Here is a 19,106-nt window from a genome sequence, read left to right as displayed (position 1 = left end):
ACGCAAAGGCAGCGCTTTCAAGGATTAATTGCCGCTCTGTACATCTTCCTGCGTCCATGTACACAGCGGCGTTTTAGAAAGTCACAAATTTTACTTTTGGAAATTGATACCGATAATCTTGAAACCGATACAGATAATTTCCGATATTACTTTTTAAAGCATTTATCGGCTGATAATATCGGTGTTCTGATATTATCGGACATCCCTCCTCTCAATATATATTTTTAAATAGGTTATAATTCACATAAAGAGTTAATAATTAATAAATGATCATTTGTTCGATAATAAAAATGGCTGAGCTGATAATGATGCGCTGTCCAGTTATGATATCTGGAATTCTTACATTTTTAGTCTGATTTGCACTTCGCATGCAGTTTCAATTCCAAGACGCCAGATGGCAGTAGTGTGTGACTACGGTCAGAGTCCAGTATAAAGAGAGTAAGGCCAACCTGGTTTCAGGCCAATGATTGGTCAAAATGCACTCACGTGACAACAGGGCGCCATAACTGCTACCAACTTTGACCTGACGCTATGTTTGCGGTGCTTCCTCGTAGTTTTCCAACGTATAAAAATGCCCTGTCGTGCAGCATGGTGCTGCTCTACCTGCGAGAATTGTGAAAAGATTTTACATCGCTTTCCCAACAACCCGGAAAGTAGACAAGTATGGGAAGTGAAAGTTCACAAACACTGCAGAACCACGGATTACAGTGTCTTGTGCCAGGTGAACACACGACACAACGTCCGTGTTTTGTTCAGGAGAGAACACACATGGGCTAATACAAATATAAAACTTGAAGATATTAATGAATTAAAAAGATTGTTCGACAAAAACAGACTTTCTATAAATCTCAGTAAAACTAAAATGATGCAGTAGACATTGAAAGAGTTAAAGAAACCACATTTTGGGTGTAATAATAGATGACAAAATGAACTGAAAATCTCAGATAAAAAAATATACAACATAAAGTGGAAAAAATATTTCAATAATGAATAAAGCAAATTATGTTCTGGACCAGAAATCACTTTATATTCTCTACTGCTCGCTAGTGTTACCATATCTGACTTATTGTGCAGAATAATGGGGAAATAACTACAAAAGTACACCACCACAGTTGACATACTTCACATAAAAGTCACAATTTCTACGTGATCGTTGGTCCAAAGCTAATGAAGATTGTGGTAATATGAGGGAAATAAGTTATGTTTTTGGTTGTTCTTTTCATTTTTTTTACATTTGTTACGCCGTTGGGTGCGTGTTAGAGTGCCTGCTGTTCACGAAACACTGCAGGAAATAGCATTAAATACGGCCGCAAAATGTTACTTTCACAAAATAAAATCATGTTTTATTGTACGTTTATGATCTGGAGTATGTTTAGAACTATAAGCAGACATAATATTTTGGTTCATTTTGTCAGAAAAACTAAAGTCAAAACGTTACGCTCTTTATTTACGACTCTGGCTACACTCTGTTGCCTGTTTTTTGTTTTTCAGTTTTGTCTTTCAAAATATAATTCAAATCAACCGAATTGTTTTGTGTTTTTCAACTCACATTCATGAAAAGAAAATACAGGACCAAAACATACACTGCCCAATCAGTATCATATTGATCTTTTTCAGTTCTTGCCTGTGTTTATTTTCACAACTATAAGTGTTTTTCATATTATTATATGGTATATCTATCTATTGTTTGATTGTTTGCAAACAAAAATGGGGCTTTGAGGCAAACAGTCAAATAATTTAAACTAGAGCCAATAGTATTTTATTTTTTGGGGGGGATTTTGCTTTTTCTTATTTTGTGCTACTGACTTTATTTTGATCAAACAACTGTATGTAATTATACGATAAAATAATATAATGTAATACAAAACATTATTAATGTTAATAGATTTGTTATTTGCCTAACATGTTGGTTCTGTGTTTTATTGTGATTGTAGTCCTGGTAAATATTGCTCTGCATTTACTTGGTTTTTGGCTAAATACCAAACTTTGTAGCAGTGCCCAATGCTGCTGGATGAGCGGCTGCAGAAGTTTTATCACTAAAGATAATCCATCCATAGCGAAATGTTCCGCAAAATCATGTTTTCTGGGTACAGCTGTTGCAAAGGTAGCTTACAGTATCTTCCAGGAAATACTGTGACGACAGGTTGTCCTTGACATTTTGAACCTGTCATAAAGTTAAGAACCCATCTAAATGAGTCTGTGCCAACCGCAGGCCACAAGCATGCTGGCTCACGCAAGAGCGCACTCCTCCCTTACTTATCAGCCTTGCAAGTGGAGTCAATAGAAGTACGTCAACATGACGTTACTGCCGCAGCCTACTTTACAACATGCACACACATTCTTGTATTTGTTACCTTCTTGAGACCTCCGGAAAATGCCTACCTCTTTAGGACCACGCTTTGTAGATATATAAAGATTTGTATTTACAACATTACTAATACATACATACTATGCAAATATAAAAAAGGTAAGTTTTGATTTTATTTTTGTATTTTTTATTTTTATTTTTTGTTTGTAATTGGTTTTAATCTTCATCATTTACTTCAAGTTATTACAGTATGTCTCTGTATACATATTTATTTTATTCAGTCTACCCCAGGGCAGCTGTGGCTACGAAAGTAGCTTACCACCACCAAGTGTCAATGAATGATGGGTTCTCACTTCTCTGTGAAGCGCTTTGAGTGTCTAGAAAAGCGCTATATAAATCTAATTCATTATTATTATTATTTTTTAAATTAATTTTGGGGCAGCACGGTGACACAGGGGTTAGTGCATGTGCCTCACCATACGAAAGTCCTGGGTTCGATCCTGCGCTCGGGATCTTTCTGTGTGGAGTTTGCATGTTCTCCCCGTGACTGCGTGGGTTCCCTCCGGGTACTCCGGCTTCCTCCCACCTCCAAAAACATGCACCTGGTGATAAGTTGATTGGCAACACCAAATGGGCTCTAGTGTATGAATGTGAGTGTGAATGTTGTCTGTCTATCTGTGTTGGCCCTGTGATGAGGTGGCGACTTGTCCAGGGTGTACCCCGCCCCCTCCATATCCCACACCCCGGATTGTAAATAATGTAAATAATTCAATTTATATACTCTGATGATTATCTTGTCTGATGACTGTATTATGAAAATAGTATATATCTGTATCATGAATCAATTTAAGTGGACCCCGACTTAAACAAGTTGAAAAACTTATTTGGGTGTTACCATTTAGTGGTCAATTGTACAGAATATGTACTTTACTGTGCAACCTACTAATAAAAGTTTCAATCAATCAATCAATTCCGCCCAAGTGCAGCTGGGATAGGCTCCAGCAGCCCCCGCTACCCCGGAGGGGACAGGCGGTAGAGAATGGATGGATGGAATTAATTTTGCCCAAAGGGGCTGGACACACACACTTGTTATTACATATGTTGGCCAGAGGGGGAGCACTTTTAAAACCGACACACAGTCAATTTGAAAAGTCCCTCCTTTTTGGGACCACCCTAATTTTGATAGATTTCACCACCAGGGGTGCAAATGAGACATTCTCTATTAGATGCAATGGTTTTCCATATTGGGACCATGATTTATGTCCTAACTTGTTCACCGGTCCTCATATGGAAGGTACTTTTCCCCGTTGAAGTATTTAACAACCTGCTCCGCCTTTCAGGTAACTATCCGCGGTTAAGGTAAAGGAGCATGTGTGGTCAAAATTAACTGCACAATTGATAGAGTTTATCTATGGTTAATGGTTAATCCGATAATGTTTTGTGATTAATCGCATTGATTACCGCATTAAATTTGACAGCCCTATAATTAGGGATGTCCGATAATGGCTTTTTGCCGATATCCGATATTCCGATATTGTCCAACTCTTTAATTACCGATACCGATATCAACCGATACCGATATCAACCGATATATGCAGTCGTGGAATTAACACATTATTATGCCTAATTTGGACAACCATGTATGGTGAAGATAAGGTACTTTAAAAAATAATGATAATAATAAGATAACTAAATTAAAAACATTTTCTTGAATAAAAAAGAAAGTAAAACAATATAAAAACAGTTACATAGAAACTAGTAATTAATGAAAATGAGTAAAATTAACTGTTAAAGGTTAGTACTATTAGTGGACCAGCAGCACACACAATCATGTGTGCTTACGGACTGTATCCCTTGCAGACTGTATTGATATATATTGATATATAATGTAGGAACCAGAATATTGATAACAGAAAGAAATGGGGGGAGGGAGGTTTTTTGGGTTGGTGCACTAATTGTAAGTGTATCTTGTGTTTTTTATGTTGATTTAATAAAAAAAAATTAAAATAAAACTAAAAACTGATACAGATAATAAAAAAACGATACCGATAATTTCCGATATTACATTTTAACGCGTTTATCGGCCGATAATATCGGTAGGCCGATATTATCGGACATCCCTACCTATAATACATAAATGGTTTGTGGATGTAGTTTTCTGATTGACTTTTTTTTTGTTTTTATTGAATTGTGTTGAAGTGCGCACGTACTATCGTCTATCCATTGACTTTGTCATTGAGCCCAATCTTATTTGATAAACATAGCTTAATTTGTCAATATAATTGTAATCATGCAATTAATTATTTACAAAGCTTCTAAGTGTAGTTTTAATCGAGTAGCATCATTATATTTGTCATCATTTGCATTAAAAAATAAGGGAGCTTTTTGGGAAAAATGAGGGGGAAAAGTGAAATTCTGGCAGTGGCAACTGCTGGTCTTTCAAGTAGGGAAAGCTCATGTCCAGCTACAACCTAAAGACAAGCACAGTCTCCAATAACACATCAAAGATATAAAAATGCTAGATTTCAGAAAACATCACTTACAGGATTGTAAAACTCTCCATATCAACTCAAAACAACGGAATAAAACATGGAAAATGCTGTGGCATTGGGCTGATTCGCTCAGACAGATCATCTAATCATTATGCAGAAACTCAGTATGCAGGCCAGCCGAGGCCACGCCCACTTTCCATACACCTTTACAGAAGCTCAGTTTCCGATAGGTGGGACAAAGCTGAGAATTTAGTTTGGCTGCAGTTGGACAAGCCACTTTATGCTCCTCCATTGAAGTCAATGGACACTCAACATCAACACTATTGAATGCACTGAGATGCTACCACAATGAATGAGAAGAAGGTCGCTGATTCTGAACAAAAGTTGAACGCATTCTAGCACATATTTATTCATGACATATAAACACAAAAGTACATATTTGACTACTTGAACTACACTTTCCTTGCGGTGCTAGAGCAATCGCCACAGAATAAATGGTCCATTTACAAACCCCGTTTCCATATGAGTTGGGAAATTGTGTTAGATGTAAATATAAACGGAATACAATGATTTGCAAATCATTTTCAACCCATATTCAGTTGAATATGCTACAAAGACAACATAATTGATGTTAAAACTGAAAAACAATTTTTTTTGTGCAAACAATCATTAACTTTAAAATTTGATGCCAGCAACACGTGACAAAGAAGTTGGGAAAGGTGGCAATAAATACTGATAAAGTTGAGGAATGCTCATCAAACACTTATTTGGAACATCCCACAGGGGAACAGGCAAATTGGGAACAGGTGGGTGCCATGATTGGGTATAAAAGTAGATTCCATGAAATGCTCAGTCATTCACAAACAAGGATGGGGCGAGGGTCACCACTTTGTCAACAAATGCGTGAGCAAATTGTTGAACAGTTTAAGAAAAACCTTTCTCAACCAGCTATTGCAAGGGATTTAGGGATTTCACCATCTGCGGTCCGTAATATCATCAAAGTGTTCAGAGAATCTGGAGAAATCACTGCACGTAAGCAGCTAAGCCTGTGACCTTCGATCCTTCAGGCTGTACTGCATCAACAAGCGACATCAGTGTGTAAAGGATATCACCACATGGGCTCAGGAACACTTCAGAAACCCACTGTCAGTAACTACAGTTGGTCGCTACATCTGTAATTGCAAGTTAAAACTCTCCTACGCAAGGCGAAAACCGTTTATCAACAACACCCAGAAACGCCGTCGGCTTCGCTGGGCCTGAGCTCATCTAAGATGGACTGATACAAAGTGAAAAAGTGTTCTGTGGTCTGACGAGTCCACATTCCAAATTGTTTTTGGAAACTGTGGACGTCATGTCCTCTGGACAAAAGAGGAAAAGAACCATCTGGATTGTTATAGGCGCAAAGTTGAAAAGCCAGCATCTATGATGGTATGGGGGTGTATTAGTGCCCAAGACATGGGTAACTTACACATCTGTGATGGCGCCATTAATGCTAAAAGGTACATACAGGTTTTGGAGCAACATATGTTGCCATCCAAGCAACGTTACCATGGACGCCCCTGCTTATTTCAGCAAGACAATGCCAAGCCACGTGTTACATCAACGTGGCTTCATAGTAAAAGAGTGTGGGTACTAGACTGGCCTGCTTGTAGTCCAGACCTGTCTCCCATTGAAAATGTGTGGCGCATTATGAAGCCTTAAGTACCACAACGGAGACCCCGGACTGTTGAACAACTTAAGCTGTACATCAAGCAAGAATGGGAAAGAATTCCACCTGAGAAGCTTAAAAAATGTGTCTCTCAGTTCCCAAACGTTTACTGAGTGTTGTTAAAAGGAAAGGCCATGTAACACAGTGGTGAACATGCCTTTCCCAACTACTTTGGCACGTGTTGCAGCCATTAAATTCAAAGTTAATTATTATTCGCAACAAAAAAAAATAAAGTTTATGAGTTTGAACATCAAATATCTTGTCTTTGTAGTGCATTCAATTGAATATGGGTTGAAAAGGATTTGCAAATCATTGTATTCCGTTTATATTTACATCTAACACAATTTCCCAACTAATATGGAAACGGGGTTTGTAAAAGCACTAAAATAATCTTTCCTGCCTCCATCCTGTGTTGATGTTTCCTGCTGTGCTGTTCAGGAAAGTTAACATATAGGAAACTAATAAAACAAGACAGTTATGACCACAATTGCAACATTATTTGTTTTTGCACTTGTACCAATTGTTAGTGCACAGCCACTAAACTTTTTAAAGTCTTAACGGAACTAGGCTTTGTTACTTTGCAGGTAAGTTGCGTATCTTAGCTTGTGGTGGGATTTTTATTTCATAACCCTCCTGAAGACTTGGCAAATGTTTCTAACTGATACACTATCTATTGTATAGCTGTGACAATAGGAGTGTGTGTTTGTGTTGATACACACACCACAATCTGTCCACCTTTAACAAAAATTTGTTGTATTGTTTTTGTACAAAGTGTCTATCCTAAGCGCGTGAAGAGTAATGTGCTTGCCGAGGTGGAAGGATATGTCAGAACAAGCAAAAAGGGTGAGGAGTGTGCGAACAACAATAACAAAAAAATGGCAGTTCACCCTGGAAAATTGTCGTATTTCCTTCAGGCCAAAAGAACCTTCAATACAAACACCTAAAGAGATCACCATCTTATCTTATTTCATCCCCCCCTTTTTCTCTCTGTGTGCGCTTGTTATTCTTGGCAGGACTCCAGTAGGCAGAGAAGGGGTTAATAAAAGTGTCTGGCACAGGAAGGAGCCAGAAAAAGTGGCGAGTGAATAATAGACACATGCTGAGATGCCATGCTGGGGTGTTTAACAGGTTATACCTCCTTCTCAGGACATGGAGGAGGACGTACAACTTAATAGGAAAGGATGCCATTTTCTGACAAAAATGTAGCAAGTTTTTCTCCAAAATGTCACAATTTTACAATCTTAATGACTTCAGCAGCTAGATAAGTTAGTTGGGATGGGAATCTTTGGGCACCGATTTGATTGTGATTCTTGGGGTGACGATTCGATTAGGAATCCATTGTTGATTCAACACAATCCCCGTCATATATTATTTAATTAATAATGATAAATGGGTTATACTTGTATAGCGCTTTTCTACCTTCAAGGTACAGTATTTCCACATTTACCCATTCACACACACATTCACACACTGATGGCGGGAACTGCCATGCAAGGCGCTAACCAGCAGCCTTCCGTGACTAGGAAGGTAGAAGGTGGGAATTGAACCCCAGTAACCAGCAACACTCCGATTGCTGGCACAGCCACTCTACCAACTTCGCCACGCCGTATTTGGTATATAAATTATAATAAAACCTTTTTCAAAACAGTTTACAAAACCTCCTCTTGGCTGCTGATGTACGACTTACAGTATATGTGCAGTGTTGGCCTAAAAAACTTTTTTTTAATGTATTTTTTACATTTTATTTACAAAAATCACTGAATTGTAATCACTTTAATAAAAGAAAATACAACAACTCCAACTCAATCACAACTTTACAATACTTAGGATTGAAATACAAAGCAATTGAGAAGACATACGAATATAATATGTAATACTAGAAAAAAGAAAACCAAACATTTACAAAAACAACGGTATAAATATGAATAATAATATCAATGGGTTATACTTTTATAGCGCTTTTCTACCTTCAAGGTACTCAGACACTATTTCCACATTCACACACACATTCACACACTGATGGTGGGAGCTGCCATGCAAGGCTCTAACCACGACCCATCAGGAGCAAGGGTGAGATGTCTTGCTCAAAGACACAACGGACGTGACTAGGATGACAGAAGCCGGGATCGAATCAGGAACCCTCTGGTTGCTGGCACGGCCGCTCTACCAACAGAGTCTTTTTTTTTTTTTTTTTTTAATTTTTTTGAATTGATTCTCGAAAATTATGAATCGATTTAGAATCGGAATAAATACAAATAGCAATTTGGATGTGAATAAAACATTTTGAGCATCCGTATAAGACAATATGGACAAAACGTTCACCTACAAAAAACATGATGTAAAAAAGATGTGCTAAACACGCACGCACACACACACACACACACACACACACACACTTGACCGCTTTAATTATGCACCATTATTTCATACACAGGCTAAATTTGAATAAATACAAATATTTTCTTGTAGTGTGAATGGGTATTTTTTTAGATGCAAATGACACAAGAAAATTGGAAAGACCCTGAGGTGTTTTTCATTGATTGTAGCATGGAAAATGTCTAACAGTGAGTGGGACCTTAGTTTTCGTATGCCCCACTTTTTGTAAGATTAGGTTTTAGACGAAAAAAATAAAACATTTTAAAACTATTTTCTTGCCTATATAAAGTGCAAAAGAGCTTCAGCTGTGGTCCCGATAATGAAACCACGCATAAAAAGTCCATCTAAGCTCTGAGTGCAGTGGTCTCAAAGTCACTGAGGCGTATTCCGGGAGGGAAATGGATCTGACGAGGTAACTCGTTCATTCCCAGAGTTCAGTGTGTGTTTGCTTGGTTGTGTGTGTGTGTGTGTGCATCTTCCCTACGGCGTCTAGTGTGGACGGATGTGTCAACATCCTGCAATGTTACTGCTAAAAAAGCAACCATCAAAAACAGTAGTAGTGGGAGGTGGAACAGGAATAACTCTCGCTAAATATGCAGTTAGGGGGAAGGACTCCTCTTAAATACATGTTTGCACACATTATTGTACTATGTAACTATGATGACGACATTTTCTTATGCACCTTTTCAACCTTATAGTGTGACAAAACATGCCCTGCACATACTGTACTAATAGTCGTAGACCACCACCATGTAAGCATTCAGACACCCCGTTAGTTGTTCAACATAACAACAAGCGATTTTGTCGACAAAAATTGATGATTAAATTTATCGCCCACATTTTTCAATACTAGTAGATAGGGATGGGTACCGTTTACATTTGAGCCGATACGGTACCAATTCCTGCCAACTGGGAATCGATACCTACACTCAACAGTACCAATTTTCTGTACTTTTGTGTGTGTAAATATAATTGCTTTTAATTAGAGATGTCCGATAATGGCTTTTTTGCCGATATCCGATATTCCGATATTGTCCAACTCTTAATTACGGATTCTGATATCAACCGATACCGATATATACAGTCGTGGACTTAACACATTATTATGCCTAATTTTATTGTGATGCCCCGCTGGATGCATTAAAGGTTTTCCAAAATAAATCAACTCAAGTTAAGGAAAAAAATGCCAAAATGGCACTGCCATATTTATTATTGAAGTCACAAAGTGCATAATTTTTTTTATCATGCCTCAAAACAGCAGCCTGGAATTTGGGACATGCTCTCCCTGAGATAATCCTGATACCCACTACAACTATGGGAAATACTATACTTTGACTTTCACAAAGTGCATTATTTTTTTTTAACATGTCTCAAAACAGCAGCTTGGAATTTGGGACATGAGGAGGTTGAGGTGGGCGGGGTTGGGGGGAAGGGGTTAGCGGGGGGTGTATATTGTAGCGTCCCGGAAGAGTTAGTGCTGCAAGGGGTTCTGGGTATTAGTTCTGTTGTGTTTATGTTGTGTTACGGTGCGGATGTTCTCCCGAAATGTGTTTGTCATTCTTGTTTGGTGTGGGTTCACAGTGTGGCGCATATTTGTAATAAAGTTAAAGTTGTTTATACGGTCACCCTCAGTGTGACCTGTATGGCTGTTGACCAAGTATGCTTGCATTCACTTGTGTGTGTGAAAAGCCGTAGATATTATGTGATTGGGCCGGCACGCAAAGGCAGTGCCTTTAAGGTTTATTGGCGCTTTGTACTTCTCCCTACGTCCGTGTACACAGCGGCGTTTTAAAAAGTCATACATTTTACTCTTTGAAACCAATACCGATCATTTTGAAACCGATACCGATAATTTCCGATTTTACATTTTAAAGCATTTATCGGCCGATAATATCGGCAGTCCGATATTATCGGACATCCCTACTTTTAATAATGAAATCTTTTTTTTTTTTATTGCAACATTTAAAAATGAGCTGATTATGTTAACTGCTGTCCAGTTGTTGTATTTTGTTTTATTATCATCATATCATCATTTGTAAGTATGATATTAAGTTGTAATTACAGTTGCAAGTCTAAGACGTTAGATGGCAGTAGTGCATTGTTTATGGTGAGTTTCTTTTATAGAGCCCTAAAAAGTGTTATTACCGTAAATATTGTACTTATTACGCACCAGCTGTTTGATTGTAACGTGCAGCTTAGTTCTGGTATTCATTAACAAATTTGAAGGTGTTGAAATCGCCATGTAAAATTGCTAATGCTAATAAGCAGCATGCCAATAGCAAAGCCAAAGTATTTCAGCATTTTTAGAAAAGTGGAGCCTTACTTTTCGTACACTAGAGTGTTTTTGAGTCAATTACTTTGTTGGCATTGAAAATTGCAACATTACATAGAGATAATTTGGCTGAGTCCATTCTCAGTGCTGCTGGAGTGATCGCCAGGTGCCGAAGTTGGCAACCAGGCGCAACCCAGGTACCGTAATATGTCAATAGTGGATTTTACATGAATCGGTACACGGGCCAAGGTGGTGACCCCAGAGAGAGGCAGTGAGGAGTTTGACATTCTGGCTGGGGTAATGCAGCCCGAGCCCCCTTCCTCTTTGTCATAGTCCTACTCTACGCACTCAGAAAGGCCATCAGTGGGTGAGAGCAGGATCTTGGCCTTACTCTTACACCAAGGAGGTAGGGCTGGACAATTCAACAAATTGGAATTTCCATTTCGATTGAGGCTTCTCACGATCATGAAAATATAATAATAAAAAAAAACTAATAGTCGGCGCCACAATGTGTATGCCAATTCCAGAGCTTGTAGCAGTGGAACAAATGAGTAGCAAATGAGTGAAAAAAAAGCATGTCTACTAGGAGTTTGGGATCTTACCATAGCTGCTACTTATTATTTGATACATACCTAGTCTGCATAATCAATAATCACTAAACTCAACAAAAATATAAGGCTTATGATTTCCGTGTTGACGTTACGTCAAGCTGAGAACAGCAGCACACTTCCCCCCCTTCACAATAATAGCGTGGTGCGCCACATCCGGTCTGACTGAGCTAACAAATTAAAGCAGTGGTTCTTAACCTTGTTGGAGGTACCGAACCCCAGCAGTTTCATATGCACATTCACCGAACCCTTCTTTAGTGAAAATTAAAAGTTTTTTTTACTGGTGCACAAAATGAACCACAACAAATTACACACCTGCAAATCAGATGGGACATTAGAGGGAACATTGTTTAGGGGTATCCATAATACGCCGATAGGGAGAAGTTTTTATTTACACGATGAGTCGGTAGTGTCTTGACCTCCGCCGAACCCCTGAGGCCGACTCACCGAACCCCTAGGGTTCGATCGAACCCAGGTTAAGAACCACTGAATTAAAGGTTTCAAAAAAGTACCTTACACAAGCACAATAAACTTAAAGCACTTATTGATACATCCCTCCAATCCATTTTCTACCACTTGTCCCTTTTGAGGTCGCTGGTACATTTACACAATTATTATGCTTTGACCTAAAATACTGGTCAAAATTGTCCAAATAAGTATTGCACCCAATACATTTGAGAGACATTGCATTTAATTAACAAACATTTTATAAAATTGTATTTATAAGACAAAAAGCACACACACACCATGATGGTAAAATAAGTGTTCAAGATAAACATTTTTACTAAAAACAAATACAATTAAAATTGTATATTGCTATTGTTATTTAAACGTATTGTTTTTACTATTATTTTACTACTTGTGGTTTATTCGTTACTAATTTATATCCTTTTTTTAAACTATATTGAGTTTTGGTGGTCCAATAAATACTTTTCAAATGAACAAATTAATAGTGATTACAATATCAATCAAAAATAATCGTGATTATTATTTTGCTATAACCGTCCAGCCCTACAAGGTCAAAAAGACACCCTGCAGGAGTCCTGAGTCGGACTGACCTCGACTGCGCAGACGACATCTGCCTGCTCTCCAACCACATGGAAAAAGCACAAGAGCTCTAATGGAGTCAGGCAGGGTGTACCAAGGTCGGCCTTCGGCTGAATGCCAACAAAACCGAGGTGGTCACCTATAACATTTAAGCGTAACATCCACCTCTCACAACAACAGGAGGCACTGCTCTGAGGGAAGTCAATAACTTCAAGTACCTGTGCTCATGGGTTAACTCAGTACTTCTCAAACAGGGGGGGGGGGGTGGGGGGGCGGGGGTTGGGGGGGGGGGGGGTGGTGTGATGCCAGGGGGTTGGCGTGTGACCACGTCGACCATGCTTTTTCTTGCTGTACCAAAATATGATGAAGCGTACGTAGCACTTGGCTTCACTGTAACCACGGTGGGAGACGAGGAAAGACAGCTGTGTTGTTTCCTTTAAGATTAATAAGCTTACATTGTTATGCAGGGATATAGTTATAATAATTTTATAGACAAATTATACTATTTATAGTCACGGTGGAGAGTGAGGGGTGCGAAAATGTTTATTCTCCCTAGGGGTGGGCGGACCAACAAATATTTGAGAAGAACTGGGTTAACTCGACAGAACAAGACCTGAAAGTGAGGAAGGCACTTGTAAGGAGGGCCCTGAACGGGTAAAAACTGTCCTCCTTTATGACAGTGAATGCTGGACCCTGAAGCCCATGGATGTCAAACTCTGGCTCACTACAAGGTGTGTGTGTTTGTGTGTGTGTGTATTTGTTCTGTTGTGTTTATGTTGTGTTACGGTGCGGATGTTCTCCCAAAATGTGTTTGTCATTCTTGTTTGGTGTGGATTCACAGTGTGGCGTATATTTCTAACAGTGTTAAAGTTGTTTATACGGCTACCCTCAGTGTAACCTGTATCGCTGTTGATCAAGTATGTGTTGCATTCACGTGTGTGTGCGTACAGAAGCCGCACATACTGTATCTAGTGACTGGGCAGGCACGTTGTTAGAATGGATGAAAAGCGGACGAGACGACAGCTCGTAGAGGACGTTAAAGGCAGTGCCTTTAAGGCACGCCCCCAAGACTGTGGTTCGTTCTAGGGCTGGGCGATAAAACAATAACAATATATATCGCGATAGACATGTGATCAATATCAATAGAAAATGGGGTCGATAGAACGTTCGATAATTTCACTAAGTTCTGTTAGAAAAAAATAGGAAGAAAGGCGGAGCCGGAACCGCACAGTATTCTGGGGGGTGTAGGCAGAGGAAGGGCTTTGGCCTCTCGACCTATCACAGCCGAGCCTGAACCGCAAGGCATTCTGGGAAATGCTAATAGGAAAAAAAAAAAAAGCAACAACGTCTAGCTGACGACGAGGAGTGAAACGAAACGGCAATATGAGTGTGGCAGCACGAGAGGAAATTGTAAATAAAAAAGGAAACGTCACGTCACCAGTTTGGCAGTATTTTGGATTTTTTTTAATCCGATACGAATCAGAGCAATACTGTGTTACGACAAAAATTCAAAACGTTATAAAGAAATAACGGATGCAGTGGTGTATCAATTAGCGAAGGACATGCTACCGCTCAGCATAGTTGAGAAGTCTGGGTACAAGAATCTCATACACGTGCTCGACCCCCGTTATGTTCTACCTGGCCGAAAGCACTTTTCCAAGACAGCTATTCCTAAGCTTTACACAATGTGCAGGGAATCCGTGGAAAAGGAGATACTGAAGTTGGTTTGATTTTTCCATAAATGACTGAAGAGGGTAACAGGTTTGTTTTGTCACAGATGTTCCGACGCAAGTTTATTCCGATGTTTACAATATTCTGTAAGACATGTTTGTTTCTGCTTGCTTAATGTGACTGTTATTTATTTGCATATATTGTTACCAATATGGCTTTAAAGCCTGAGTTGTACACTACTAATTTCTTAATTACAATACTTTGCACATTTTGTTGGATTAAGCATTTATTTAATGTCAATATTTGCACACCGACCAGTATTTTCATTTATTTGACTGTTTTTCATAATGCTGACCTCGTTCTAAAGGTTAAAGGTTATATTTAAAATAAAAGTATTTAAATTCAGCCTTTTTTCTCCTGGTCTTTATTTAGAATAGTTTTTTTTTTTTTTTTTATCAATAATTATCGATATCGACTGATATGAAACACTTATATCGTGATACATTTTTTAGTCATATCGCCCAGCCCTAGTTCGTTCGATAATGAAGGTTGCCTCAGCTCAAAGCCTGAGCCCCGACATTAATGAACTGGCATCCAAGAAAAGATGGCAGGTATCTGGCTTGGGCACATCAGATTAGATCAGTGTGTTGCAAACTGAGCAGTTTAAAGTCCTGAATGGTTGGTTTATTCATTGTTATTTTATTTTCAAATGTATTAGCCTGTGGAAAAAGTTAATGTTGATATTTACCTCAGAAAGCTGCAAAAAGAAAAGAGGCATTCAATTTGTATTTAAATTGTATTTGATATGCCATTGATATTTTTTAATTATTATTATTATTTGAAACTCGAATTTGCATGTCACTATAAAGTTATATAAGCCTTGCTTGTTCAATATTCAATGCAAAACTTGTTTGGGTCCCTATTAAAAGGTGAATTTGTTCAACCTTGGCCCGCGGCTTTGTTCAGTTTAAAATTTTGGCCCACTCTGTATTTGAGTTTGACACCCCTGCTGAAGCCAATGCTGCTGAAGGCTCCAGACGTGTGCTACACCAAAATGTTACATGGAGTTGTCACCATCAACAAGGGCGCACATGTCACCCACGACGATCTGTGTGCTGGAATATTCAGGGTGGGCAAGAAAATATCACCCAGGAGGATGAGACTAGCAGGACACTGCCATAGACACCAGGAGCTGCCAGCCAGCACACTGGTGCTGTGGGAACCAACACAAGGGCATCGGTCACAAGGACGTCCCACAGAAACATTTGTGGATGTACTCAAGAAAGATGCAGGTGCGCAAAGCACCAATGAGCCGGCCAGTGTGTGGAGAACCGTGATGACTGGAAACGACGTTGGAAAGACGACCTAGAGAGAGAGAGAGAGGTGTCCTGTAGGGCCGGTGGGCTTAAGTCAGGGCAAAATAAGAACCGGTTTGGTCCCCAACCTTAATAGTCCAAGAAGTCATCGCTTGTGTTTTTCGGGATGGAAACAAACATGCGTTGAATAGGAGGAGCAAAATGGCTGCGTGAGCAAAAACATCCAAATTATGGAAATGTTTACCCTAAACACATGATCCGCGTGGCCCCGTTTTGCATGAAAAAGCCTGTAAAATGTTGATTAATGCATGACACGGCGCTTTATATTACATTTTTTAACGCTAACGTGTTCCTGCCCCCTTCCTGCTCCGTCACTGGCAAATTTCCCAAGATATTCTTACTGTCCTCTGTGGTGCGCAGTATTGGTGCTGGTTTTGTAAGACAAACATACCGGGTTCAATACCCGGTTAGAGTTGAGTCAGGAAGGTCTGATAACATAATAATTTAATAGGTGTTCATTTGTTATTTTGCACTAAAAACATTTTAAATAATCACTTTCCTATTAAGCCCTGTGATGATTTGACGACTTGTCCGCCCGAGTGCAGCTGGGATAGGCTCCTGCGCCCCCGCGATCCCGAGAGGGACAAGCGGTAGAAAATGGATGGATGGACTTTATTTGTTTTAGTACAAAGCATGAACAAAAATGTAATTCAAGTTTAAACAAGTATGAAAATGGTTAAAATACAGGGCAAGGGGAGATCAGTTTTGCTCAGAGCTTCAATTAGACCGCGGTTGTCATGATTATGACAATGAAGCCAAAACTTTACAAGATTATATATATATATTTTTTTTTTAAATCTACGTTTTTTTATTTTTTATCTTTGCTGTCCAACCCCTCAGGCAAATCATATTGTTGAGGTAGATGCCCATATATACTGTACAGATTTACTGTGGAAAAAAGAAGTCTGGGATACTTTTTTTGTTGCCTTATTTGTATTTGGCTTTATTAAATGTTTGGGTAGAATATTATATAACAAAACAGGTTTTCTTTTAAGTAATAAAAACATTTATCAGAGCTGTTTATCTATTTTGTGGAGGAATGTAGTTATCATAGAACCGGCACCCATTGTTACATAGTATTGATTTTGAATTCAGAATGGATTTGAATCGATAATCAATTCTGAATCAAATCGTTACCCCCAAGAATTGAATCGAATCAAATGGTGCCCAAAGATTCACAGTCCCAATAATGATGTAAACTGCATCTTACGTGAGACGCGTGCCAAGATAACAATTTAACAAAGCTTAGCTACTAACGTTAGCCATCAATGAATGTATAGTTTATCTTTAGAACAACATGATTGCAAATTGTTAGTTTCTTCTCTGGGACTGTTTTGCATGTTTGCACATGAGGACCGATGAGCAATTTTTATTCAATATACAGTAGTTATGAAAAAAAAAAGAAGTTATAGTGCATTTAGGTGACCCATTAATCTCAGCAAGACAGTACACTTTATCAGTGCCTATGACCTGTGACACACATTTCCACTCTGATTAAATATGACCGTTAACACAGCAGCCAAAGCAGAAGTGATAATTTTTACTGGACGCTTCCTCTTTTTTTGGGCAAAACATTTATTTAGTTGCATTTTGCTTCCAGGATGACAAAATCAACAGAAGCCCAAAGTATCATGTTTTTAACTGCACAATGCAGCATCCTGAATGAGCGACAGTTACAACTATTTGAACAGACTTTTGGACTTTAGTTTCAGTGTATGATGTGGCTCTGAACGTCTACACTGCATTCCCAGCATTCCTTGCTGCTGCCCCGCTGACATACTGTAACTCCATGCCAGCTGTGGCCGCACAGACCTGAGCGCTCCTTACCTTCATGCCCGCAGCCGCTGCAGGTCCCCCGGGGTCCACGGCCTGGATGTGACAGGGTTTGCTACCTCGCACGACAAATCCCCAGCCTACAGCGTCCCCTACGATCTGTGGAAGGCCAACAAAGGTTCCCATGGTAGCGCCTCACAAAGCATCACATCACACATATGGTACGATAATATGCATCACACGTGCACATATTGGCATGGACTGTAAGTGCACGTGTTACACTACTTTACTTGTGTTTGACCAGAGTGACTCGTGACTTGTGTGTGCACGACTCTATTTACCATTGCCCCAAAGGGTCTCATGTGTTCAAAAGGGTGTGTGACCGTGTTTTACAACTCCCTGCAGGTGTGTGTGTGTGTGTGGTAATGTGTGTGTGCTGTCCTACTGTAAAGGTCTTCTTCAGAAAAGGCCCTCCGGGCGTCTGAAGCTCCTCTGGACTCACTTGCCTCTTCAGAACTGTCCAAACACAAAATGGTATTAATGGAAAACTTGACAAGGAGTACACACACACACACACACAGACACACACACACACACACACACACACACACACACACACACACACACAGACACACACACACACATACACCTTCTTTAATTCGTTACCTTCTTGAGACCTCCGAAAAATGCCTACCTCTTCAGGACCACCCTTTCTAGATATATAAAGATTTGTATTTACAACATTAATAATATATACATACTATGCAAATATAAAAAAGCTTGTTGTGAAAAATGAGTTGGAACTTCACAAGAAAAAGGTCACAATTTCACAAGAAAAACTCAGAATTTTGGCAGTATTGTAATAAAAGTCGTAATTTTACTCAACGCAAGTCAAAATTTTACAAAAGAAACTGAACATTTGTGCAGTATTAGGATAAAAGTTGGAATTTTACTCAATAATAGTCGCAATTTTACAAGAAAAGTTTAACATTTTGACAATTTTATGAAAAGAGTCGTAAGTTTACTCCACAAAAGTCACAATTTTATAAGAAAACTTAAAAATGTTGGCAATATTAAAATAATAGTCGGAATTTTACTTGGCAAAATTAAGACAAAAGTCATAATTTTACTCCAAAAAATGTCACTATTTTACAAGGACAACAAAAAAATTGGCAATATGTCAGAATTTTAGATGACAAATGTCACCATTTTGCAAAAAAAAGTAAGAACTTTACATTACATTTCAAATTCTTACACACACGTGTTAATACATATGTTGGCCAGAGGGGGAGCACTTCAAATTTTTACACACACTTGTTATTTCATATGTTGACCAGAGGGGGAGCACTTTTAAAACAGACACACTGTCAATTTGAAAAATCCCTCCTTTTTGGGACCACCCTAATTTAGATAGATTTCACCACCAGGGGTGCAAATGAGACATTCTCTATTAGATGCAATGGTTTTCTGCATTG

General features: G+C 38.9%; 1 protein-coding gene across 2 annotated transcripts in view; it reads right to left on the bottom strand.

Moving 5' to 3' along the window:
- Positions 1-19,106, bottom strand: part of deptor (DEP domain containing MTOR-interacting protein) — an 86,282-nt gene that overhangs the window by 16,859 nt on the left and 50,317 nt on the right. For both annotated transcript variants that reach the window (XR_009827758.1, XM_062063072.1), the window contains exons 8-9: positions 18,077-18,147; positions 17,686-17,790 (exon numbers count right to left, since the gene is read on the bottom strand). Coding sequence is in view for 1 of the 2 variants with exons in the window: in XM_062063072.1 (XP_061919056.1) it covers positions 17,686-17,790; positions 18,077-18,147 (176 nt within the window). In the remaining variant the exon portion in view is untranslated. The remainder of the gene's footprint in view (positions 1-17,685; positions 17,791-18,076; positions 18,148-19,106) is intronic.

Source organism: Entelurus aequoreus, linkage group LG11, assembly GCF_033978785.1.
Source record: "Entelurus aequoreus isolate RoL-2023_Sb linkage group LG11, RoL_Eaeq_v1.1, whole genome shotgun sequence".
NCBI lineage: Eukaryota > Metazoa > Chordata > Actinopteri > Syngnathiformes > Syngnathidae > Entelurus > Entelurus aequoreus.
This window is presented reverse-complemented; position numbering and strand designations above follow the sequence as displayed.